This window comes from Mustela nigripes, chromosome 17 (assembly GCF_022355385.1).
Source record: "Mustela nigripes isolate SB6536 chromosome 17, MUSNIG.SB6536, whole genome shotgun sequence".
In the NCBI taxonomy this organism is placed as follows: Eukaryota; Metazoa; Chordata; class Mammalia; order Carnivora; family Mustelidae; genus Mustela; species Mustela nigripes.
The window spans coordinates 56365600-56390676 of NC_081573.1; the positions used below are offsets into that span (position 1 = coordinate 56365600).

Genomic DNA, 25077 nt, shown 5'->3' on the forward strand with positions numbered 1-25077 from the left:
TGGAACAGGGAGCACAGCGTGGCTGATGAACCCACAGAGCGCCCCGGCTCAGGGCAAGAAAGGAGGGGGGCATGCATGGGAGCATCGCCGGGCTGGTAGATGGGGGCATGGCGGCCTTGTTCACGGATGGGGGGTGTTTGGGAACCTGAAGGGAGTAGCAGTGAGGGCAGGCACACACGCTGAACACAGCAGGTGGGGGCCCAGGATAGGGCCGTGCTGGGCTGCCAGCCTGGTGTGGGACCACAGGGAGCGGCTGGACCTTCGGGGATTGGCCTCTCGCCTCCTGAGTCCGGCACCGTGAGAGGGAAGGACCTTGGACTCTCTAAAATGTGCCCCCTCTGCTTCCCTTGATCCTCTCTGGCCACACAGGGCCCCTGGCTGTTTGGTCCTCAGACACACTAGGCACACCTGCCTCAGGGCCCTTGCATCCCTCCCTCAGGGGTGTTCCGTGTGCCTGGAACCCTGGCCTTAGTCTCCCGCACGGCTCCTTCCATAACTCGGATGTCTCCTCCAGCTGCCGGGATGGGGACCTCGTGCCAGGGCCTGGGGTGACCGAGTGCCATCTGCAGAGAGGGCGACAGTCTGGGGCGGATGTGTGAGGCCTGTGTCTGGGCAGTAGGATGAGGACACAAATGGAAGTGGGCTGTCAGCAGGTCCCGCTCTGCCCTGGGAGGGGAGCTGGGGGCAGAGACCGCAGAAGGGGGCACTCCCTTGGCCAAGGAGGAGGCAGAGGATCTGGGGGGGGCGACCTTTCAAGCCAGAGAGAGGCACAGAGCATCATAGGGTTGGAAGGGGCCTCCTGGACACCAACAGGGGCTCTTAAGCCAACCCCTATATTGCTTCCTCCTAGAACCTTGAACTGAGGGTTCTGCCCTGGGGAACCTTCACCATTTACAGATGGGGAAACCAAGGCTCAAAAAAGTAGAGTCACTTGCTTGAGGACTCATGGCTCTTAGGCAGTGAGCTGGGATGCGAAGCGGATGAGATGGTTCCCGCAGCTGTGCTGAGCCCCTGTGGGCTGCCTGGAGGAGAGAACGGGAGGGGGTGCGGGGGGAGGGGGCTCCGTGGTGCGGGTGCACCTGGTCCGCGATGTGTGCGGAGGACGTGTTGAGTGAGAGAGCCCGCGTGTGCGCCCCGCAGCCCCACCGTCCCCGACCCTCTCTCCTCACCCCGCCTCTGCTCTGAGTCGGGGCTCAGCTCTCCTCTTCCTACAGCCCCTTCTCCTCCTCCTTTTAGAAGGAGCAGCAAATGGTACACCCCCTTCCCCACCGATTCCAGCCCCGCAGGCCGCCTTACTGCTCCTGGAACGGAGGTCAGCGCACTCCGGCCCACGGGCCGCGTCCATCAGGCAGCCTGTTGGTTTAGGTGTAACTCGTGAAACAGAAATGCATTTTACCTTCTTTAAACTGCAAAAAACAAAAACAAAGGAAGAAAAATAGTTCATGATGTGATATGCAATTCAAATTTCAGTGTCCATAAATAGAATTTTAGTGAAACAGCCACACCCTGTTTTCACGTCGTCCAAGGCTGCTTTAGGGCCTCAATGTCAACCTCGAGTAGGTTCAACAGAGACTGTGTGGTCCTTAAAGCTGGAAATAGTCATTATCTGACCTTTTAAGAAGAGGTTTGCATACATGCTCCCTCCTCAGGGCCGTCGTGTTTACTGTTCCCTCTACCTGCAACAGCCTTCCCCCGCATATCTATCTCCATGGCTAGCTCCCTTGTTCCTTCAAGACTTTGCATTACTGTCCCCTGCCTGTAGGGCCGGCCTACAGAAAACTCTGTCTCTCGACTCACCAGCCTTCTTCCTTACTCTCTTCTCCCTTTTGCCTTCCCGGCATCTCCCACCAGCTGACATGGGAGTGTGTCCCCAACCAGAATGTCCGTCTGCTCCTTAAAGGCAGGAGTTGTTTAACTGATCGGTTTGCTGCTGTATCCCAGGCATCGTGCAGGAAGCAGGTACATAATAAATGTTTGTTGGACAGATGGATGGAGGGATGTGTGGGTGACTGATGGATGGATGGACAGATAGACAAGTGATGGAGGCATGGCTTGTTGGGTAGGCAGATGGGGTGGGTGGATAAGAGATTGGACAGATATGTGAAAAGCTAGGTTGGGCCAAATCACACAGCTCTTGGATGCCTTGTGCCGGGTCAGATCTTCGGTAAAGGGATCATACAAGCGGGATGGGTGTTTTGCAAAGATCACGCAGACCGCGGTGTGGCTGGGAATGGAGCGGACGGGGCTGTGTCCAGTGCCTGGCGGGAGGCTCGCTCCCTGGGAGGTGGGAGGAAATGCGTGAGCACAGTGGGCCTCAGCGGGCAGGGGTGACCCCCGGAGAGCTGGGGTGTCCGGCCGCAGATGGTCAGAGACAGGCGAGCTCCCCAGGCTGGCCTCTAGGGAGGGGGCCCTCCAGGTTGATACCAAGGACTCAGGGGCCTCCATGTCCCTGAGGGCTCTTGCCTGGGCCTGGGCAGGATTCACCAACAGCTCCCCCTGCTGCCTGCAAGCCGTGGGGAGGGCTCTCGGCCCCTGGAAGCAGTAAACTCTGTGCCACTTTCTGCCCTGTCCCAGGCCATGAGAGGGAGTCACCTGCCTCAGAGGCCTGCCTGAGGGAAGAGCCAGGGACGTGCCTTCTAGAATGTTCCTTTCAGCCCTAAGCGCTGCAAAAGCTGGACATGTCTGCCTCTGGCCGGGTCCCACTGCCTGCCTGCTGCCCACATATCCTGCCGCCTCGCCTATGACCCCACCCTTCCTGGCCGCACCTGCCTCACCCAGGTGGGTCTCCTGGGGCTCTGGATGCTGTTCACGGCAGACTCTGGCTTTCCAGCAAGGCTCTCAGAGACGTCTCACTCCACCTGCCATCCCACACAGTGTGGCCCAGCACCACAAGTGAGTCATCCTTTCTATGCCTTGATTTCTTCATCTGTGTCATGGGACCTCACCGCTCCTGCCCTCTCTACGCCCAGGGCTGTCTAAGGTCGACGGACTGACACCTGCAAAGCCAGCAAGAGGCCCGGCCTCCGTAGGTGCCGTGCACGTGTGGCGGCAGCCAGACCCGGCGGGCAAGCACACACCGCCCCCCCCCCGCCTCCGCCCTCCCCCCCGCTCTGGGGTCACGGCCCAGGAGCTTCCACTCAGCCCTTCAGAGACACGGCCTTCCTGGCTTGGAAACCCACCCAGCCTCATCCGAACCGGAGACTCGGCCCCAGCAGATCCGGGACTTTCTCGTTTCCATGAGAATTTGTCTTCGCGGCAGGTGGGGTTAGGATCCCTCGTCCCCCCTTCTTTCCTGCTTTAACAAGCGCATTCTTGGGCTTTCTGTGTGTCAGGACTGTGCTAGGCTGAGGGGATCTCATGACCACTCCGGCTGTGGGGGAGTCTCGGCACCGCCCCCCCCCCCCGCTTTGCCGATGGGGAAGCTGAGCCCCTGGGATGTCCACAAGGGTGTCCAAAAAATGGCCAGGCTCCAGGCAGTGGCCCGTGCAGACTGCCCCGATCGTCCAGGTGGAGAGTCTGGACCCTTTCTCTGACCTCCTGTGGTCGCAGGAACTTGTCACCGGCCAGACGTGAAGCCGGGGATAAAGCCTTGATTTCGCTTTTCTGGGCCCTGGATCACAGGCCCCCTCGGGCTTCGGCAGTGCTCAGGGCTGGGTGAGCCCGGCGCCTCCTCCCCGCCCCTCCAGCCCCCTACGGATTGGGAGCACCTGGGAAGACTCAGGTGGGGAAGAGTCGGATGGAGACCCCCGGCCGAGCCAGCGACCCACCCCCGGAGCCGCAGCCGAGGGCCCCTAATTGCTGTCACAGATGCGGCAGCCACCAGCCAGCCTCTCCAGTGCGATCTGCTGTGTCGCGTGAGCTTAATTAGTCCCTGATTACTCATTTACTGGGTGCTGTGTGTATTCCACATCTAATAACTTTCCAATTATGCCTGGTCTGCGCCGCACATTTAATAGCCCCCGAGCTGTCTGCTTATCGGGGACTCTGCCTTCAGCAGCCCGGTCTCCCCCTGACCCAGAGCCTTATCATTCCCTTTACTGCAGTGTTTGGAGTTCCCTGCTTTGCCATTATGGAGCTATTACCCGGAATTAAGGGGCGTAAAATACTGGGTTTTTTGGCCTCTGATGCACCAGCTTGCAGTGCGGAACAGGGAATCCCACGGTAGCTCTGTGGGTGGGCTCTGGAGGGGGCTGCAGCAGGCCAGGAAAGGGGGACCGGGCGCCCCCGTGGCAGGGCTGGGTGTGTCCCCTTATTTCCCTCCCCGGCGGTCCCGTGACCTCCACGTCCCCCAGCCGTTGGCAGACGGAGGTCTCGGGCCGGCTCAGAAGGCGCCCATGGCCCTGCTCACCGAGCCTCCTGGCCAAGGCATTTCCGGTCATCAGCGTTTGGGAAGGAAGTGACTTTTCTCCCCAGACTTGGCTTCTGGCCTGTGCCCGATCTTTCCTTGGGGGCGCAGGGAAGGCAGAGCTGCATTCTTTGGTCTCATCGGGATGCTGGAGTCTCTTCCTCTCCTGCAGCTCTGTGCCCTATGTCATCTTCCCGGCCTCGTTCCTGAAACAAATCCATCACAACCCCACGGCAGCCCTGATGGTGTTTACCCACAGCATGGACTTGCATGCTGGAGGTCGCAGCCCGGCACGGCTGCGTGGCTGCTGGGCTGCTCAGGCAGCGAGCGTAGGCATCAGGCCCTGCTAGTCCCCTGTGACCAGCTCTGTGGGGTCCAGGTGCCAGACAGAGGACTCGGCCGCTGGCCTTATTCTCCACTGGGACTATGACTGCTGGGTGACCTTGGACAGCTGTCTTGACTCCTCTGTGCCTCCATGTTCTCCTCTACCCGGTGGGAGTTAAGGTAGGGTTGCTGGAAGGATTAAATGGTCTACCGACGTCAGGAGCTTGGTGGGTACCTGACACATAGCCGGTGCTCAGTAAATCTAGGGTAGGTGTTACTAGCCCATTTCCCAGAAGCAGCAACATATGCTTTATTCAATGCCGGCACAGCTGGCTTCTGGAAGTGCATCCTGAGCTGACGTGGAACTAAAATAAGATTCAGGGTGGTGAGGGAAAGTGGGTGTCCCGTGCCCTAGGCCCTGCCACAGTTCCTGCAGGGACCCCCTTGATTGACTCTGGGCTCTAAGCCAGCAACAGGTGAGGGGACCTGGAAGGTGGTTCTACTGGCTGCGGCCAAGACCCCCCAGAGGCCAGATGAGCCCCTCACCGAGGCCAAAGCAGTGAAGCCTTCCTCGACACGTACCCCTCCAGGCTTGGCACCCCTTTGGCTCTTGCTCCTGATGCTTACGCCTCAGGGCACAAGACTAGCTACTGTTTCTTGAGCACTTACTATGTGCCGGCTACATTTAGTGTCTAATTCTCTCCACTGTCTCTTTGGGCAGTAGACATTCATTGTCATCCTGCCCCTTTTTGTGGAAGAGGGAACAGAAGCCCGGCGAGGTCCCTTTACCAAGATCTCCCAGCCGGGGAGAGTGGCCAGTACATGTGCGCACCCACCCACCGTAGGGAGGCTAAGAGCTGGGGTCTGACTAGGTCCTGGGAGGGAGGCGGCCACCGGCTCTGCCGCAGAGGGTGCCTGGAGAGGAAATCCTGGTGCTGCATCTGGCCTCTGGGCCCTCCGACTGGAACATCCCTGGTTTTCAAAAATCCATGCTTGGCATCCACGACATGGATAAGACCGAGAAACGTGCTGAGTGAAAGAAGGCAGCCACCCACCCTAGGGACCGCGTGTGTGAATCACCAGGACAGGCAGATCTAGAGAGACAGCAAGGAGGTCATGGCGGCCAGGGCCGGGGAGGGACGAGGAGTGGCTGCCAGCAGGTCGGGCTCCCTTTGGGGGCAACAGAAATGTACTGAAATGGATTCTAGTGATGGTTGAATGCTTTTGTGCATGTATTCAAAGCCGTATTGTACACTTTAGATGGGTGAGCTGGAGAGGTGTGTGAATTCTATCTCAGGAAGACTGTTTTTAAAAAAAAAATTGAGCGGGGGTCCCCAGGCTTGGGGGGGAGGGTCTCATGAACCCGTAAGATTAATAAAACAAACCTGGATGCTGACAACGCCACGGCATGGCTTTCCCCTTTGGAGCAGGGAGGTGTCATCCGCTCCTCCACGGCCCCCTGAATTTGCCTGGAGTCAGTTTTCTCCAGCAATCCCTCTTTTCCCTGGAGAAAGTGTAACAATACCAGATCCCATTAGGAAATTCAGGGGTGGGCTGCAAACCCCCTTTTATTTGAAAGATCCCTGGGAATTGGCCCCCTTTTGCCTCACCCCACTAACCGCCTACCGCTTTAATCCTAGCGGCCCCGGTCCAGGGAAAGAAAGGAACGAGAACCATGGCCCCACTCCGTCTGCAGGGGGCCCCGTGGGCTGCTCTGAGACGCTGCCAGCTGCCAGGCTCCGTGGGGCCGGGAACGACGTATGTCCCAGGCCTGCTCCTAAGAGTACCTTCCTTGGGGAGCTTGGAACACTCGGCGGTGGGAGAGAGGGCATGATGAATGTGTCTGCTCAGGGCCTGCTTTCTGTTAGGCAGGAGCTGTCACGTGTGGCTTTGAAGCCAGAGGAAAGGCGACTCCTAACCTCCCTGCCATGATCTGTCTGGCCGAGACGAGCTGGGTGTGAGATCCGTATTCACAGTGCCACCCGTGCTGGCAGACGGCCTTGCCCATCATGAATCCCCTGGAACCTCCCCCCCACCGCAGGATCCTGAGCAGCTGTGGGTGAACACCAGAGGAAAGGGGGCAAAATCCTTTCACTTCCAGGGATAGTCACCAGCGGAGGGAAGAGCTGGCACAGGGGAGGGACTGGCATCCAGTTCCTGTCGTGTTCCGGGTGCACAACAGTGTGCCAAGGAACGTTTATATCCGGGCCGGGCACTCTTCTAGACTTCACAGGCTGTAGTAGCTATCCACGGCTGCGTAACAAACAATGACAAATTTAGCAGCTCATAGCGACCCGTTTATCGTCATGCAACTCAGGCGGGTCCTCCAATCAGGGCCTTGCAGGCGGTTCTTCAAGGCGCTGGCTGGCTGCACACGCATCTGGAGGCCCGACCGGGGAAGGACCCACCTCCAGGATCATGCGGGCTGCTGGCGCAGTTCATTTCCCTTGGGACCGAGGGCTGCTACAAACATGCACATACGGGCATTTCTGCAGACGTGGGTTTGCGGTTCCCTGGGATGTCGACCTGGGAGTGGAATTGCTGGGTCACTGGGTGACATTGCGTTTGACCTTCTGAGAAGCCGCCAGTCACTCTCCAAAGCCAGTGCCCCATGTGACGGTCCTACCAGCTGTGGGTGTGTTCGCACAGTGTTTTAACAGGTTGTGACTAGATAGTGATATTTAATAATCACGAGAGTGCAGTTTTGAAAAGTGGATTCCCAGAGCGACTGGGTTGCTCCGGCGGGAAGCGTCCAACTCTTGCTTTTGGCTCAGGTCATGATCTCACGGTTGTGAGATTGATCAGCACCAGGCTCCACACTCAGTGAGGACTCTACTTGAGGTTCTCTCTCTCCCTCTCTTTCTGCCCTTCCTACCACATGCTCACTTCCCCCTTCCAAATAAATAATAATCTTTAAAGTTTTTTTTTTAAAGGTTTTATTTATTTATTTGACAGAGATCACAAGTAGGCAGAGAGGCAGGCAGAGAGAGAGAGAGGAGGAAGCAGGCTCCCCGCTGAGCAGAGAGCCCGATGCAGGGCTCGATCCCAGGACCCTGGGATCAACCTGAGCTGAAGGCAGAGGCTTTAACCCACTGAGCCACCCAGGCGCCCCATAAGTAATAATCTTTAAAAAATAAATAAAAATAAATGAATGAAAATAGATTCGCAGGCTGCTTTTGAAAGATCTGATCTGGCAAGGTGGAGCTCTGTTCCCTCCATGTGACATCGGTGGCACTGAGACCGTGCCATCCCCCTATATTCTGTCCTTCCTGGTGCCTTGTTCATGGTTTACTCTTCTGGCCCCTCAGGAATGAGGGTTCAAATCTCTCTTCCCTCCCTGTCCTCCCTCCCTTTCAAAACCTGCTCCCTTCGAAGGCCTACTTCAAATTCTACCTCTTCCAGCAAGACTGCCTGGATTTCTCCAGGCCCGGAGAGATCTTCTAACTTCTACAGTGCTTTTCATCTGCACCTCTCTTGCCTAGTCCAATTCCCTTTTGCTCTCTGCTCTTCTCTACTTAATAGCCATGTCCTCCATTTGCTTTCTAACAGCTGAGTCTGCTCCCAACCGCTTGGGTTCAAATTCCAATGCCTCCAATCATAGCTGAGAGCTCAGGCCACTTTATCTCCTCTTGTCTCTGTGTTCTGGTGCGTGACATGGTGGGTGAGAGGGTCAAGCATGGCACATCGTAAGTGGGGTCCTCCTGCCCACCGTTCCCCATCCTGGAAGCCATCCCTACCTCCCAGAGGTGGCCCCCCACCACCTTCCTCCAGCAGGGCCTGGGTACCCCAGCTCCAGGAGGAGAAGCGGGAAGGGGGCCCTCCCCTCTCTCCCTTCCACCAGCCTGTGGGCAGGGGTCAGAGCCAGTCTCTCCCTCCACTGCTCTCCTCCACTCCCCCTACCCATAGCCCACCCCAGGGGGTTTACAAGAACGCTTCCTGGTTGGACCAAGTACCACCCCTCAGAGCGTCCCAGGCTGGCTGGACAAGCCGACCTGTGACCGATGGTGGACACAGCAGCCTGCGCCTGGCAGTTTCCCCAGGACGAGATTGCAAGGGCAGCTCGAGCCCGACAAGACGAGATACACGTGGGGCTCCTGGGTCCCTGCCACGCCGACGGGCCCCTGCCCCTGGGCCAGCGAGCGAGGGAATCAAGTGTGCCGGGCTGAGGTGCCGCCTCCTCCTGGCTCCAGTCTAAGCCGCCAGCACGCCTGTGGGATTTGCGGGGGCTGTGGTCTGGGCAGTGTCACCATATGGATCCCATAAATTAAAGCATTCCCGGAAACAAATGGTAAACGTATCTGCCTCTCGCAGGGAGGGCTGGCGGAGCCCCTGCTCACCGGGGAATTCTGGGCCATCCATCTCTCTTAGGGCACTTGGGTTTTATGGCACTAATCCCTAAAACAACTGGATCAACATGAAGCTGCTTTCCGACGGCCCTGGAGCTCGTCGTCGGGAGGTGGGGGTCGCCGGTCGGTGGGACTGGCCCACGGCCTCCCCCGCCGGCAGGGCAGGGCCTCTGAGGTTGGAGGTGCGAGCCCAGGAGCCGAGGCCCTGTTGACTGGTGGGGGGACTCAGCCCAGGAGTCGCGCAGTTCTGCGACCTCAGGTTCCTCCGGCGCCTCTCTGAGCCTCAGTTTGCCTATATGTGGGAAGAGGATGGGGCCTCCGGGGTAGTCCAAGTCCTAGACATAGGAAGTAGGGCAGTGAGTGTCAGGGGGTCTGGAGAAAGTTCTGGAAATGGGTTGAGGTGATGGTTGCTCCTTGTGAATGTACTTCATGCCACCCGTTGTACCCCCGTCTCACCACAGTGAAGGAACTGGAACAGGGGCTGGGGTTGGGGGGATGGGGAGGCCACCCGGTGGCGTGAACGAAAGTCCCGCTGGGCTAATCGTCGGGGTCGCGATTAACCAGCCGGAGGTTATGCCCGCTTCCGTGCAGGGCTGAGGGGCTTGGGGAGCAACAGGGCCGGCGGGTGGAGCCCCACGGCCCAGCGGCCAGCCTGGTGTCCTCGGGCAGGGGTCACCGGGCAAAGAAGACACTCACCCTGGGGTTCCTGGAGACCAGCCCTGCGCTGCCCCAAGCCAGCTCAGCCGAGTCCCTGATGGCAAAGCCAGGCCGTCGTGGGGGAGGCGTGGCACCCAGCGGCTCGGGGCGAATGGCCAAGACTCACCCTGTCCCCTCTTGTCCTTCCAGGTCACGTCTGCATCTCTCGAGGCATCGACAGCCATCCACGTCCCCGCCAGGGAGCCTGAGCCCCGGCCAGGCGCCCCAGCAGAAAGCACGCCCAGAGGCCCCCGGACGGCCCAGGAGCCGGGACCCACCCGGTGTCCGCAGAGCAGCGTGGCCGGGACCGGAGCAGACCTGCCTGGCACAGGTTAGAATCGCGCGCGCTCTGCCGTCTCTGGGTGCTGGTGCGGCTCGTGCCGTCCCCAGCAGGGAGGGGGGGCTCCCAGCACTGAGTTCGGGCATGGACCTCCACCCCATGGTCAGCACATTCTCGGGGAGAGCCTGGAGGCCGCGTCTCCCTTCCTTGAGTTTGGCTCTTACACTCCATAGGGATTAAGTCAGTTTGTGGTTCCATCAGAACCCCTGCTTCCCGGCGCCCTGTCGGCCCCTACTCGCGGACGGCCTCTGTGTGTTGTGTCTGTGAGCTGTGATTCCACCGTGTTCCCGCGTTCGCTTTAGAGCAGGTGTAAGGGACCTCTAGAACCCGCTGAGACGGGCCCTCCACCTGCTCCCGTGTGCCCCCATCCCGGAACCCGTCCGCTCACACGCCGCTCTCTCCGGCACACCTGTGTTTGCCCAAACCATGATTGTGTACTATTCCTGGGGGTCTGAGCTGCGTCTCGGCTGGCGGCCCTCCCCAGCACCCCGGGTCCGTCTATGTGGTCACCGCCCTGCGCCGTCCTGACGCCCCGCGCAATGCCGTGTGCAGCCCCTCTCCACCCGTGCTGCGGGCACCACTCTTGGGCTTCTGCATCGTGAACGCACTGGGGCCTGACCCTCAGCGCTCTCCGGGGCCAGCCTCTGCGCACCAGAGGGAGCCCGGGCATGTGGCTGGAAGAAGATGCGGCCACCGAAGCCACTGTGTGCCTTTTGCTGCTGCCACACCAGCCTCGGAGGCCCTGTCTGCCCATCTTGGCACTTTCCCTGATGACAGAGGGGCTGTCCCTGCCTGGGTGACATCCTGAGTCTTTCACGGCGGGGTCTGTGGAACCGGGGCGGTGGGCCGTGAGTGGGTCCCTGGCAGGCCATTTGGCCGGATGTCAGTGTGAGTGGGCACCTGCGTTCTTATCTGGGGAGGGTCCTAGAGCAACCCCTTAGGCCATATTTCTGTTCTCAAACCCCCTCCGAGGGGGTCCCTGTAGATGCCCCGCGTGTTGCTGCCCAGAGGGGACTGAGTCCTAAGACCCGCGCCAGCCCCGGTTGTGAGCCCCACGGAAAGTGCTGCTTGTGAGCCTATGTGGCCCAGGAGGAGCCAGGCTGGCTGACGGGGTGGGGGGGTGGGGGGTATGGGGGGGTGAGGGAAGCTGGCCTGCCCCACCCTCAGGGCCTGGGCTGCCCTCTGGGGCATCCATGAAGTGTTCTCGGCAGGGGACCCATCCAGCTTTCTGGGGGGCCCCCCCGGGCCATGCAGCCCTCCAAGGGGTTCCCAGACCCTGACAGGTGGATGTGCAGGTGGTGGGCAGGGATGCTGTTCCGGGAGCCGTCTCCCACCCCCCCCAGCACACCAGAGCCCCGGACGAGTGCCTTCTTCCAGGCCATGCCTCTTCCTCCTCATCTGAGAAACGGGCGTGAAGGCTGAGAGGGCCTGGCTTACAGGGCAGGCGTGGGAATCCGTGTAACTGGGACGGAAGAGGGTCCAGTGTGGGGCTGGCCCTGACCGCTCGCAGGTGGGGGCTGCAGTAAGCGCCACTGTGACTTGTGATTCTCAGGCACCTGGTAGAGTGTCCTCGAGGATGCTGTCCTGCCCCCCCATCCCAATCATGCCTCCGTGCTGGGTAGTAGCCTGCAAATCTGACCCTGGGGGACTGCTGCCTCCCCACCCCCGACTGGCACCCACAAGGCCCAGCCTCCCAGCCCTGGGGCTGCCCGGGGCAGGGCAGGAGCCCAAGGCCCACGTCTGCCAGCTGCTCCCGTCAGGCTGCAGCCCTGCCTGGAGGGGGGTGGGCGGCTTCCCAGCCGGAGACCTGCCTGGAGAGCCATCCTGGAGTCAGGCTCCTCCCCGGGAGGCCACTGATGCTGCTCAGAAACGTGACAGAGACTAATGGTTTATTACACACCTGCCACCTCTCATCGGGCGGGCGGCCCGGGAGGCAAGCACATGCGGACACACGGCTGCAAGAGCCAGGCCACAGGGGCGCACACACAGAGCCAGCAAAGGCACCGCACACGGAGGTGCTCATGCAGGCACACACATACAGACCCATGTGCACATACGGGTCCCAGGACTCTCTTACACATACATTTACGCACACTCGCAGGCACACATATACGGGACCTGTATCCATGTGCACACACTGCCCCCCTCAACACACACACCCACAGTTCTGCCACTTCCTCTCTCCAGAGCAGAGGGGAAGCAGACTCCCCACTGAGCAGGAAGCCCAACACAGGACTGGATCCCAGGACCCCAGGATCATGACCTGAGCTGAAGGCAGTTGCTTCACCGACTGAGCCATTAATGGAGACATTATTTGCTACTTCCAGCTCAGAAAGGACATCTAGGGCCCATGGGGCGCAACTTGGGGTTAGGGTTAGTATGGCAACGCTGATGATCACACAAGAAGCACATTCGCAGCAACCACAAGGCGAATGGCATACCTCCATTTCTCCACTGACTCTCCCCACCCCTGCAATGGTGGCTCCCTCCCCAGTGCTCGCTGGGGCAGAGGCCTCTCTCAGAAGGCCCAGGGGGCTGTGAGCATCTGCTGCCTTGCAGGGTAACTACCCAGCACCGTCCATTTCTGTCCCTCAATGCCCTGCAGACATCCTGCATGTAGACACAGCAGTATTTGCTAGGGGCGGAAACTGTCCCAGCAGGAGCCCTCGTTCCAGACCAGGGGGCTGGACGGGGTACTCTCGGGGACACGGGGGGCCACTCTGCTGTGTTCTCTCCCAGAGGTGGTTGTTGCATGGTTCAGAGCGCCCGCCTAGGATGTGGTCACGTGCTGATTGGAGGGAGCTTGGCTCCGGGGCTGTAGGGACAGCCGAGGCTTAGACAAGCACAGACCTTAGACTGACCAGAAGTCTCTGGTTGGGGGAGAGAAGGGTGCAGCCCAAACCTGGTCGTCGGACAGCCTCCTCTTGTAGGGTGACAAGCCCCCAGGCTCAGCCCTGTCTGATATTCTTAAACCTTTAATCAAAGCAAGATCCCTTTCTCATGGGCACACTCACAGGGGGTGTCAAATCCAGCAGGAGGAAACTCCCAACTCATCACAGATGGATGGGAACAAGCATTCCAGAACAATTACTTTGTGCAGCCACAGCCTCCTTGGGAGAGAAGCAGCACCATCTGGTGATAAGCAAGGGTGTGGCTTGGTGTCCAAGACCCAGGTCCAAGTTTCCAAATCAGCACAGCACTTCCCAGACATGGAGACTTGGCAAGGTTCAGAATAATCTTCCCGAAGCTTAGCTGCTCCAGTGGTGAGTAGGTGTGGTAGCATGATGTCAGTGGGATGGACATCAAGGAGGTACTCAAGGTTGCTGTGCAAGGTTGTGCACGTTGCACACTGCACAACTCCAGGGTATGCCATTCGCCTTGTGGTTGCTGCGAATGTGCTTCTTGTGTGATCATCAGGGTTGCCATACTAACCCTAACCCCAAGTTGCGCCCCATGGACCCTAGATGTCCTTTCTGAGCTGGAAGTAGCAAATAATGTCTCCATTAATGGCTCAGTCGGTGAAGCAACTGCCTTCAGCTCAGGTCATGATCCTGGGGTCCTGGGATCCAGTCCTGTGTTGGGCTTCCTGCTCAGTGGGGAGTCTGCTTCCCCTCTGCCCCTCCCCCTGCGCTCGCTCACTCGCACTCTCTCTTCCTTTGAAATAAATCAATAAAATATTTTAATAAAAGAGAGATCCAATGGTAGTCACAGACCCTCTAATGGGGTTGCAGTGGGGCCGCAGGAGACCAGGCCAAAATCGACTCTGCAGTCACAGCAGTGCTCCTGGGGCCCCTCCCTTTATCAGCTGTCATGTTGGGGCGCTGGGGTTGGCCACCCCATTGGGTGCTCCCCAGAGCTGGTGCTTTCCTCCCACCCAGAAAGCCACCACTCTCCTGGCTTTGGAGTGACCACAGCTCATGGGGCAGCAGAGAGGAGGAACCGGGCTAGTGGCGGTGGGGGAGGAGGCGGCCCCTCTGCACCCCATCTGCACCCCGCTGGCCTGGCCCAGCCCAGAAGCTGCCCCCCAGAAGCTGTCACTGCTCTTGTCCACCCCCGTGGCAGGGGCTTATCTACGAAGAGGCCTGTCCTCTCGAGTTCCTGCTGCTACAGGTAACAGGTAACCACTGACTCGGCAGCTTCAAACCACCCAGTTACTGTCCTACAGTTCTGGGGTCCGGGAGTCCAGCGTGGTGTCAGTGGGTTGAACACAGCGGGGCGGGCAGGGCTGCTCCGTGTCCCGGCCTTCCCCGGCTTCTGGATGCCGCGTGTAGTCCCCGGCCGGTGGCCCCGTCCACAGAGCCCGCGACGCCCCAGCTCTGCCCTGCTTCTCCAGTGCTTCCTCTCCTTCTCCTTCCACGTGTATGAACTCTGTGATGGCATGAGTGCCCCTGGGTCACCCGGGACTCTCTGTGCTCTCTGTGCCCGGTCGGCCGTCCCCTTTGCCATGGGAGGGGTGGTGTGTTCACAGCTTCCACGAAATAGGACACAGACATCTTTCAGGACCCTTGGTCTGCCCATCCCAAAGTCACTTCTGAAATCAGTTGCGGCCTGACAGGTGCTGGGACAGATAATCCTGAGGCTATCATGGTTCCTGTTGGGTGACAGGGGGTCCCAGGGTCCCCTTAGCCTGTGGCTTTGCCATCTCTTGGCTTCCAGAGTGCCCTGATTCCATCACTAGCAGACACGGGGAGTGAACTCAGGAGAGCCCCTGGATACTCACCCATCTTGGCCTTGAGGCCCGTGTCCCTTGCGCTGGCTGGAGCCAGTTCCCGCCCCACCCAGATACAAGGGACCTGGGCAGTCCAGTGTAGGAGGGGCTGGCCACTGCGGAGGTGGGCGTTGGCTGGCCATCTCCGCCTCAGCCACACATCCCGGCGGCCAGTTCGCCCAGTGCTCTGTGAGCTCTGAGAACTGGGTCTGAGCCTGGGGTGCTCCACCTGGACACACTCCCCTGGTCCCCGTGTCCTGTAGGGGAAGGGCGGGCAGCTCTCGTGCCCTGGCCAGCGCGGGAATGTGAAACCCGGCCCCTTGGTTTCCAGCAAAGGATGGAGCTTTCCCTCCGGGGCTCCCGCAGGGCTGAGGCTTTACCTGGAACCTGCTCTTGTCTCCCTGCTCCCTGCTCCTGTCCTCTCCCCAGTACTCCCCCCCACCCCCCACCCCGGCTGCTCAGCCTCAGACACCTCTGCATCTCCTCGTCTGCCGAGAAACCACCTGGGACAGCACATTTCCAGGGCCGTTCTGCTCAGAGTTGTTGTGCCAAGAGCAGGAAAATGCATGCACCCCTCGGCTCCCCCCAGACACAGGGTAGATTTGCAAGTAGTGCAAGTAGGTGCTGGGGCTCCCCACCCACACACACACACACACACACACACACACACACACCACCACTTCCCAGAGGAAAGGCGCCCTTCAGGGGTCAAGCCAAGGATGCAAAAGAAGGAAGCCAGTGTTGAATCAGGCAGGCTCCCGGGAGCCCAGCCCCTCAGGCCCCGGGGCTGAGATCCTGGAGGAGGGGGTCCAGGGGAACGAGGCAACATGGACTTGTCCTGGAGGTGAATGTTCGTGGGCGCCCATCCTGCGACCCCTTCCTTGTTCCGAACCCTGTTCCCTACATACGGTTCTGCCTTGGCTCTTCCCAGCTCGGTGTGAGCACGCAGTCCCTGCAGCACAGTTCCCGCACAGTCTGTGAGGATCCAAGGGGGCTCCCCGTCCAGGGCTTAGCGGCGGGCTGGGCCCTCAGAGCCACAGAGGCCCGGCCCTGGCCTGGGCAGAGAGAACGTACCAGTGGCCACCTGAAGGCCGGGCCCCATAAAGGCTTTTGTCTCTTTTGTTGGGCAAATGGGCTCCTGGCCTTGGGCCTCCACTTGTGTCCTGGGCTCTGACCCCAAGAAGCGCTTGGCAGGCCTCACTTGGAGCGGGTGCTGGTGCTGGTGCTTTGACAGAGAAACTCGGAGGGCGCCTACCCCAGCTGCTCGGAGGACGTGGGGGGGGGGGGGTCCAGGCTCGGCCTCTCCAGCCCTGCATGGCCCCTCTCCCTGGCTCTGTGGGCAGGGCTCGTCTGGCCTCCGGGGCGCCTCCCCACTCTCCACCCGCTCTCCCTTCCTGCGTGTGGCCGCATTCGCGCCGGGATCCAAAGCCTCCTTCCTCCGCAACACGCTGCGGGTTCTTCTTCTTGGGAGCTCGGGTCATGCTGGGGAGCCCGGGGCCTGCAGGTCGGGGCCGCCTGGAGAGGCCCTTTGCTTGTGGGTCCTTGTCGCCCCAGGAGCGTCTCCGATGTTTAGCCGGGACTCGCTCACCCCCGCGGGCCTGAACGCCCTTCTCTCTGTCGTGCGGCTGGCCCAGGGCCCGCTCGCTCTCAGCTGGCCCCTTGGCTGGCATGTGACTCTCGGTGTCTGACTGGTATCGGTTTCATGAAATTAGGAGAAGAGAATTTCACACATACAGTTTCATAAAATGGTACATCGAGCGTTGGCTGGAATGCAGTCCATGAGGGCACGAGCTCAGAGACGCGCCTCGCCCACAGAGCTGCTGCCAACAGGGTCTGAGTGCCTGAGCCCCCATTTCTTTCCAGGATCGGGCTTTCGGGTGGGGATGAAGAGGTGACTGGGACTCGGGGGGGGGGGGGGCCCGCAGGAGCGGGAGCTGGAGCCGGGCACTGATGCCCCCGTGAGGCCGCCTCTCCCCATCCTGCCCCAGCCTCCGCTCACCCACTGCCCTGCCTTCCCCGGTTCAAGCCGGTGCTCGGGGACCTCAGCTACCCCCGTGGGGTGCCCCATGAATTCAGTTAGCTCCAAGAGCCGCATTTCCAAACCCTGCTGTGCCGCACGCTGACTTCCACCTGTGACAGGACTGAGAGCAGGAACCATCTGGAAGCTGGGTACTCTCCCAGCAGACCTTTGCTTGCGTCTTTGCCGCAGCTGCCTGTTCGCACATCGACACCGTCATTTATGTGTGTGCATTTTTTCATAAATATTTTTTGAGCACCTACTACTGCATGCCAAAGACGTGTTAGGCAAAATGCATGATACCAGGTGGTGTGAAGTGCCGTGAAGAGAAATAGGGTAGGGGGACACAGAGGGGTGAGAGCTGTGACTTTAGGCAGGGTGGTCACAGAAGGCCTTGTTGAGGAGGTAGTATTAGAGAGCTCTAGGCTATGGGAAGAGCAGTGCAAAGGCCCTGGGGTGACCTGTGCTCAGCTCACTTGCCCTCCTCATGGAGGCTGGGACCATCTCTCACTGTCCTCTTTCTCTCTCTGAACCTGACACGGTGCACGTAACAGGTAACCCATGAACAACTGTGGAGCAAACACAAGTTTTTCAGTCATCTAGTGCTGGGGAACCAGTTGGGATGGTAAAGAGAAAAAGATTCTTCTATGCACAGGGGGCAGAGATCTCCTCAGGCTTCCTGGGCCTGGGGCTGACATTCAAGGCAGGTTCCTACTGCATTCTGGAACTTTTCTTCCCTCTGAGGGTGTTGCTCCAAACTATAAAATTCTAGGGACCCCTTACTGCTTGCTTCTCCAGATGTTTGACATACTGGAGTCAAGGACACTTGAAGGTCACCTGTGAATGATTGGTTCTTTCTCTCCCTTGAACGTGGATGACTCTGAGGAGGGGCTATGAGCTCCCTGAATCAAACACATAGAGGAGAGGTATTTTTTTTTTTAAAGATTTTGTTTATTTATTTGACAGAGAGAGACCCAGCAAGAGAGGGGATATAAGCAGGGGGAGTGGGAGAGGGAGAAGCAGGCTTCCTGCCACAGGGAGCCTGATGCTGGGCTCCATCCCAGGACCCTGCGATCATGACCTGAGCTGAAGGCAGGTGCTTAATGACTGAGCCCCCCAGGCGACCCGAGGACAGCATTTATCGAGCGCCTGCTGTATGTAGGAGCGGGGAGGCGGCCCAGCTTTCTTCCTGGTTGTACTCCTTTCCTGCGACTGCTGGAAGAAATCACCGCGCACTCAGCACAGCTATATGACCTCACAGCCCAGAAATCAGAGGCGGCCGCCGGGCTGGCTCCTCCCGGAGGCTCCAGGGGAGAACCAGTTCCTTGCTTTGCCAGCTTCGAAGGCTCCCGAGGCTCGTGGCTCACGGCTCCTCGCCCCACCTCTCCAGCCTCTCCTTTCTGGCTCACGCTGGCGACCACGCAGCCCTGCCTCCCTCTTAGGAAGGTCCTTGTGATCACATTGGGCCCCTGTTTCATCCAGGGTCATCTCTGTCTCTCGAGGCTCTGAGCTTAATCACGTGTGCCGAGTCCCTTTTACCAGGTGACATGACATACTCACAGGCTCCAGGGACGAAAAGACGCCCATCTTTGCGGGACTGTTATCTGCCCCGCCGCGCTGGCCACCGTGGCTGCGCCGAGCTCGCCGTGTGCAGCCGGAGGGGCACGGGGTCCAAGCTCTTGACTAAAGCATGGGCAGCCCGGTGAGGACCCCGGGGGCATAAGGGACGCGAGTGAGTGCTGACGCGAAACTGGGCACCCTGCGGACGCTTTGCCAGGGCTAGCCCCTCAGGCTTCGTGGCCGAGTTCCTAGGGGAACCTGAGATAGCCCAGTTCACCCCTAGCAGGTACAGTCTGGGTCATCCTGGGCCAGTCTCCACCGCTGGAACACGAGGAAGATGACAGGACCTTTGTCTCGGGACTGTTGCTGTGGAGGTGACCCAAGTTGCCAAGCCCTTGGGGGTCCCCACACCACCCTGGCCGGAAACGGAGCAGGGGCGTCCCAGAGGGGCTGATTCCTTGCCCACGCTAGGACGGTCTCGGTGCAGTTTGGTGTTTTCCCAGGAGGTGGCGCAACATAGCACTAGAAATGGGGCTTGAGTCACAGCCCTGGACCGCCCCCAGCCCCTGCTCCTACCCCTGCTGCCCATCCCAGGTTCAGGACGGGCTTCACCCCAGAGCCTTAGACAAGGCTCTGCCTCTCCCGTAGCCTCCCAGCACCTCACCCAGGAAGCAGCCTGTGGGCCCACCTTCGGGCGGGCATCCCTCCGCCTGCCCCCTACAAGCCAAGGTCTCCACCCCCAGCAAATGCCCAACCGTCCTGTCCCCCGCACAGGCCGAGACAGGTTCTCACAAGGGGCAGAATGGCTGAGAGAGTGTAGTGCACCCAGGAGGGGAGCAGGGGAGGAGGGAACACCAGAACAGGGCCTGTCGATTTTTGTAGGGCAGAGAGGAGACCCTCCGGGAAGGAGACCCCGAGAGCTAAGACCCCAGTGACAGCAGGTTTCCTTCCCCCTTATGAAACCTCCTCCGTCTCCCAGGGGAGCTTCTGACCCAGGTGGCAGAGACCACAGCCCTGCAGCAGGATGGCTTCCTGCCCTGGAATTCCCCCAGAGCCTCAGGACCCCTGCCTCTGCTTCTGCACACCCCTGCCTCCCCATCAGGCCTGAGCCCTCCTCCTCCCCCATCATAGCCTTCCAGCGGGGCACCCGCCGAGGCCTCACGTCCTCGGTCTAGGGCAACGGGCCCACACCCTTTCCCTGTGCCAGAGCCGAGCCGCCCTTGGCCCATGCCTCCCCGACGTCCGCCCTTGGGGCTCCTGACCTCTGGGAAGGCGGCCAGGTGGACGGTTCCTTCGGCCTGGAGCGTGTACAAGCCCACGGCGGGGACTTGGTGCAGAGTGGGTGCTCGGAACAGACTGCCCAGTGACTCCGTGAACGGAGAAGGGGGGCTCGGATGGGTGTGGCGCCCCTGCGGGACCCGGGGGTCCTCTCTGCTCCCCAGGCCAGCAGTCAATACCTCGGCCCACTGGGTCTGGCGGGGGAAGTAGGGAGCCGGCTTTGCAGGGAAAGCAGGAAGTGGCCACCGCAGTGCCTGCCGCCTGCCGCCCTCCAGCGCTCCCCGTGCAGCCCGCGGGGGTGTGCGCCCGGCTGGAGGCCGGGAGGGCAGGAGGAGGGCCTGCCACCCGCGTGGTTGTGCCTCGGCCTGCTGGCTGGCCCCCTGCCTCTCTCCACCGTCTTCTCTGGAGTCTGCTCCTGGACCCCCACTGCAGAGCTGGGAGAACCCAGCTCGGCTCCTCCCGGCCCTGCTGCTCCGCCCCCCTCAACCCTCCCCCAGGCCTAAGGGAGCTGCTCCGTGCCCTCCAGGCCAGGCCCGGGGTGGGCGGGCCAGGGCCTGGGACTGTCTGTTCTCATGGACCAGAAGAGCCCTAAGTGGAAAGTGCTCCTGCCGGGTGAGTCCCCAGGATGGCCCTCTGTGGGGCCATGGTGGTGGTGGTGGGGGGGGCATGGGTCCTGCAACGCTGGCCAGACTTCCAAAGACAGACGTGCGGGGGCGGTAGAGTGCTGGCCTGTGACTTGGGGAGGGGTGTGTGTCTTGGCTGCAGGGGCACCTCGGAGCATGTGTGGAGCTTGAGCGTGGCCCCGGGGGAAAGATGTGATGTCCCCGGTGGCCAGCATAGTGGCCCCAGTCGGAGCCCAGGAGGGAGCACCCCTGCCGGGGTGGGGGGGCTGCCCAGCTGCCCAGGACAGGGCAGAGTCTAGAACCCAAAGAAGAGGGAAAGGGCAGGAAGGGTCAGATGCGAGCCAGGGAGGTCCAGGAGCTCGGGCAGGTCAGGAGGGCTGAGACACATGGCTGGAGAACCTGAGAACCTGGGAGTGGCAGGTGTGCCTGGCCCAGGGGACGCCAAAGCCCCGGGGCTCCCGCTCCCACTCCAGATGGGGTACAAGGGCTTCCCGCCTCACCTTACCCCCCCACGGCCAGCTTTGGGGGCAGCAGAAACCACATGCAGGATGCCCAGCTGGGGAGTGGGAGGCACGGACTCTGGTCCTGACCCTGCACTCAGCAGCTGGGTTTTAATCTGATGAAGGAGGAACACACAGACCAGGGGAGCGAAGTCCACTGCCTATCTCTGGACAGGCCGGCCGGCCGTGAGGTAGTGAGCTCCCTGAGCCCGAGAGTATTCAAGCAGAGTCCACCAAACTGGTTGGACCGTCACAGAAGAGCCAAGACCAGACAGGACAGTCTTCCTTCCGCGTCTCAGATTCCAGGACCCTTCTCCTCTGTGCACCTCCTTGGTACAATAAAAAGGGCCATAGCGGCTGGCGTTTAGCTAACACCTACTGTATACCAAGGCTGTTGGCCGCACTTGTGGGCGTTAGTTCATGGATGGTCACAACACTGTGAGCACCCGTGGGGACGGGCAGTGGGACACCTCGTCCATCCCAGGGGCACTGGGCAGCACCGTCATGACACAACTGGGTGCTGGGAAGGCAGCCAGGGGCTGTGGGGGGCTGTCATCACATGGCACAGCCCCAGTGTGGCCCCTTCTTCACGCTCTGTACTTTCTGGGGCCTCCCCAGAGTACGCGGTCCTCAAACAGAGCTATAAAGCTGAGCACCGGCCTGGGTCCTGGATCCTAGATGGAGGACCTTGGTAGGTGGTGTCTCCCTACCTCCAGGCACGGCTCAAGCCCACCTCTTCCAGGAAGCCTTCCGTGATTGTGCTGTCCTGGGACCATCCCTTTTTCTCCCTGATTACATCTTTCCCTCAGCGCCAGAGTGGGAAGGGAGCTTCACTGGCTTTATCTGGGTCTAAACCAGGGCACGCTGAGAGCACAGGAGGTGCTCTCATTTATTAGATTGGGTGTTAGGTGAGAATCAGGGCTGTCCCGGACAAACCCGACAGTGGCCCAGCAGGTATCCTAAGTGCGGGTGTTGCCTTTTCTGGTTCTTTTTCTTTTGTTATTTCAGACAAAATAGAGGGACCTGGGAAGGGGAATGAGGCAAGGCGCAGGCTCTTAGGTCTTCTGTTTTCTAGTGGCGTCTCTGTTTCTTGATCTGCGACGTGGGGGCGTTGGCAGCAGCCATTGAGAGGGTCTCAGGGAGGACTCAGCAAGGCAATGCACATAGCAAAGGGTCAGTCACCACGTCCTGTGTCCACCTCCATCCCTCCAGCACCAAGCGCGTGTCTGATGTGGTTACTGACACCTAGAAGGGGGTCTGCACACAGTCGGTGCTCAGCAAACCATTCGAGGATGGGTGTGTGGCTGCTTAACTGAGGAATGGATGCGTCCTCTCTCCTCCCTCCCAGCGTAGGGTAGTGTGACTGTGCTTTTGTCCCCGCGGCCCCCGTGGTCACGCAGTTCCAAGGCTGGGCTGGACTTTCTGGCATCTCCTCGTCAGCTGTGGGCCCGGCTGCTCCCCAGGCCTCCCTCCCCTGCCTCCAGGTCCCATCAGGACAGATGAGTCAAGTGGGTGTGCAGGCCGGCAGCTCATTGTTCCGGCTGGTGTGCACGTGTGACTCTGAGTTGGGGGGGGCGGTTCTGAGTGTGTGTATGCGTGTATGCTCACCCAGCAGGCCCGGCAGGTCCTCCGTGGCTTCGGGCCAAGGGAGTGAGTGAGCAGACAGCGGCTTTGGCGGCCAGCCACACCTGCCGTCCGCAGAGGGTGTGAGGGACACGGACGTGACACGTCTGACCTGCTGGTTTGGTGGGGGCTGTGCAGGGGAGGGCCCACGAGGCCAGCTTTTGGGACCACAGACCCTCTCCTGCTGGGCAGCCCTCTGCCAGAAGAAGGCCTCTGGCCTCTGTAGGGCAGGGATGGACACACGGACAGGGCCAGCCTCTCTACCCCTTCACCTCGGTGAGGGGGGCACCATGCCCTCCCTTCCAGGGGCCGAGAGACCATCCCAGGCATCCCTCGCTCCCCAGATGTGGTTTGAAGAGGAGGGCTCTGGACCCGGCTGGCCTGAGTTCGAATCCTGGCACTCCTCCCTAGAGCTGTGTACCCCTGCACAGGCTGCCGAACCTCTCTGGGCCGTGTGAACTGTCAGCACCACTGCCATCCTTGTCTGGAAGTGTGGGGATCCCCGGACCCCAGCTGGGCCAGGCAGGACCCCACGGGACCCCCATGGGCCTGGCGTGGGAGGCAGCCATCAAGGGGAAGACACGGCCCCCTTACCTGGCGCAGAGCAGCTGCTCCAAAATTGCCGGAACACACGTCTGAGGGGCGGCTCTGGCTGCCTTTCCCCACCCCCAACATCCTGGTCCTGCCCCTCTCTCCCCCTCACCTCACCCAGCAAGGTATAGGAAGGGAAGAGCATGTATTAAGCGCCAGCTGCATGCCAGGGCTCAATTAAGCCATTCAGCTGTGCTTCATACATCAGGGAGTCGTCTCATGAGGTGGGAGCTCTGCCCCAGGCCTGTGCAAGGCCCAAGACCAGCCCAGCAGTGCCGAAGCAGGACTTTCCACCAGGAACCAACCTCCACGCTCTGGGGCGGCCTCCCTTCCTGCTCCTGGGGCCCAAGCCACTGCTCCCTGAGCCTTCGGGCTCTCCAAGGGCTGCCCCAGCCCCTGCCCAGGGATAGAGCTACAAACCTATAACCTCCCCCACGGCCCCCAGCATGGTGTCAGGGACCAGACCACGCAGGCAGACCTGTGCGCCCTGTCCAAGCCTCAGTCCTCCTATCCATCAAATGGGGATAACCCAGGATCTCCATCCTCCCTGGTGTTGGGAGGGCCGCCGGGGGCATGGTTCTTGGCACAGAATAGGCCCCGGTAACCCTGGGCCGTCGTGAGTGCTGCTGCTGTCGCCCTCCCCTTCGGCCACCACCCTGGGCCCCCAGGGGCCAGTCTGGGCTGAGTTTGGTGACTGGGTGGGCTGGTCTGGCCGCCTCGAGTCTCCCTAATGGCAGGTTTGGGCACAGACAGAGCCTGTGGCCTGGCAGTGTGGGCTGGTGGCTTTACTCCCCCCTCTCCCCCCTCCCCGCCTGCCCGCCCGCCGTGTGGTCCCAGCGGGGACACGTGAACACAGCCTGGCTCTGTTCTCAGAGCTGTGGGAGGAGGGCTGTCACCGCGGGAGCCAGCAGCTGGACGTGAGCCCAGAAGTGGGGGACGGGCGGCGGATGTCTGCACCTTCTCCCCTCAGCACCAGGCCCTGCCAAGCCACAGGTGCCCCCACAGCACAGAGTGTGAGAGGGAGTCGCACTGGGTGCAGGACAGGGGCTGCGCAAGGGAAGAGGGCACCGTGAAGGGGCACATAGTTGAGCAAAGAGGGGGTCTTCTGTGGGAGAGCTGCTCCACGGTTCTGGGGAAAGACATGTTCAAGGCAATCTGCAAGGGATCTGCAAATCCCCCTTCACAGCCACCATCCTGGGGACGTGGGCCCTGCTGGGTTTCTGGACTGCTCCTACCGTTGGGCAGGTTGTGCACTATACAATCTCGGGGTGTGTGTGGGGGGGTGATTTGCAATGCACAGTGGCCCAGGTTCTCCTTCCCATCTTCCCCATCAGCCACATTCTGATTTTCGGTTCTGAAGTTCTGGTCGCCTTTGGTTGTAAGCCTGAAATGTTGGTGGGGGTGGCATGTGTCGGCGATCCTGTGTGACAGGCCCCCACAGCGGGCCACACGTGGCGGGCTTGGGGTGGGGGACTTACAGGAAGCCCTAACCATCTCTTGGAGCATCCCACGCACCCCGTTCTCCACCAGCCTCCGTGTAGCATCAGAATGTGGCGGATACCGGGCCTCCCTGCCCGCTGCTCCGTTGCCTGGTTTGCCCCCTGGCGCTCCTTGCCGGCATATAACATCTTCACTCGAGGGCTCACGTATGGTCTGCTGGCCAAACAGAACCGAGGAAGAGAGACACCTGCTGAAATCGAACCTCTCTGTGCCTTACTTTTCTCAACTGAAACGTAATAGACGAGGTCATAGGGCAGATTAGATGAGAGCTATGGGAAGCACCTTGCGCAGAGACAGTGGGTAGAAAGCGCCCGTTGCTTCTCACTCCATGTGTCCTGGCAGAGCTTCTGGCTCTTTTTCTCTGGTACGTGGAGGTCCTGGCAAGCGGGGGGCTAGCGCAGGCTCGGCATGGGGTAAGCCCTGGATTCATAAACACCTGCGGAGTAGTGGCAGGAAGGTTTCCCCTCTCACTCTCTGGGCCCGAGTGCACAGTGTGCTAGAATGTTCCTGCTGGTGCTCTGGAAGACACGGGCTCTGTGGTAGCTGCTCAGCCCTATCTCAGGCCTTCTGCAGACACCCCAGTCGCCAGGAAAGGGGTTTATCAGCTGCTCACCTGCGCCCCAGCC

The 25077-nt window shown here is 60.5% G+C and overlaps 1 protein-coding gene across 5 annotated transcripts in view; it reads left to right on the forward strand.

Moving 5' to 3' along the window:
* GSE1 (Gse1 coiled-coil protein) overlaps nt 1–25077 on the forward strand; it is a 385451-nt gene that overhangs the window by 131312 nt on the left and 229062 nt on the right. For all 5 annotated transcript variants that reach the window (XM_059383392.1, XM_059383395.1, XM_059383394.1 and 2 more), the window contains exon 2: nt 9862–10042. In XM_059383392.1, the coding sequence (XP_059239375.1) occupies nt 9862–10042 (181 nt within the window). The remainder of the gene's footprint in view (nt 1–9861; nt 10043–25077) is intronic.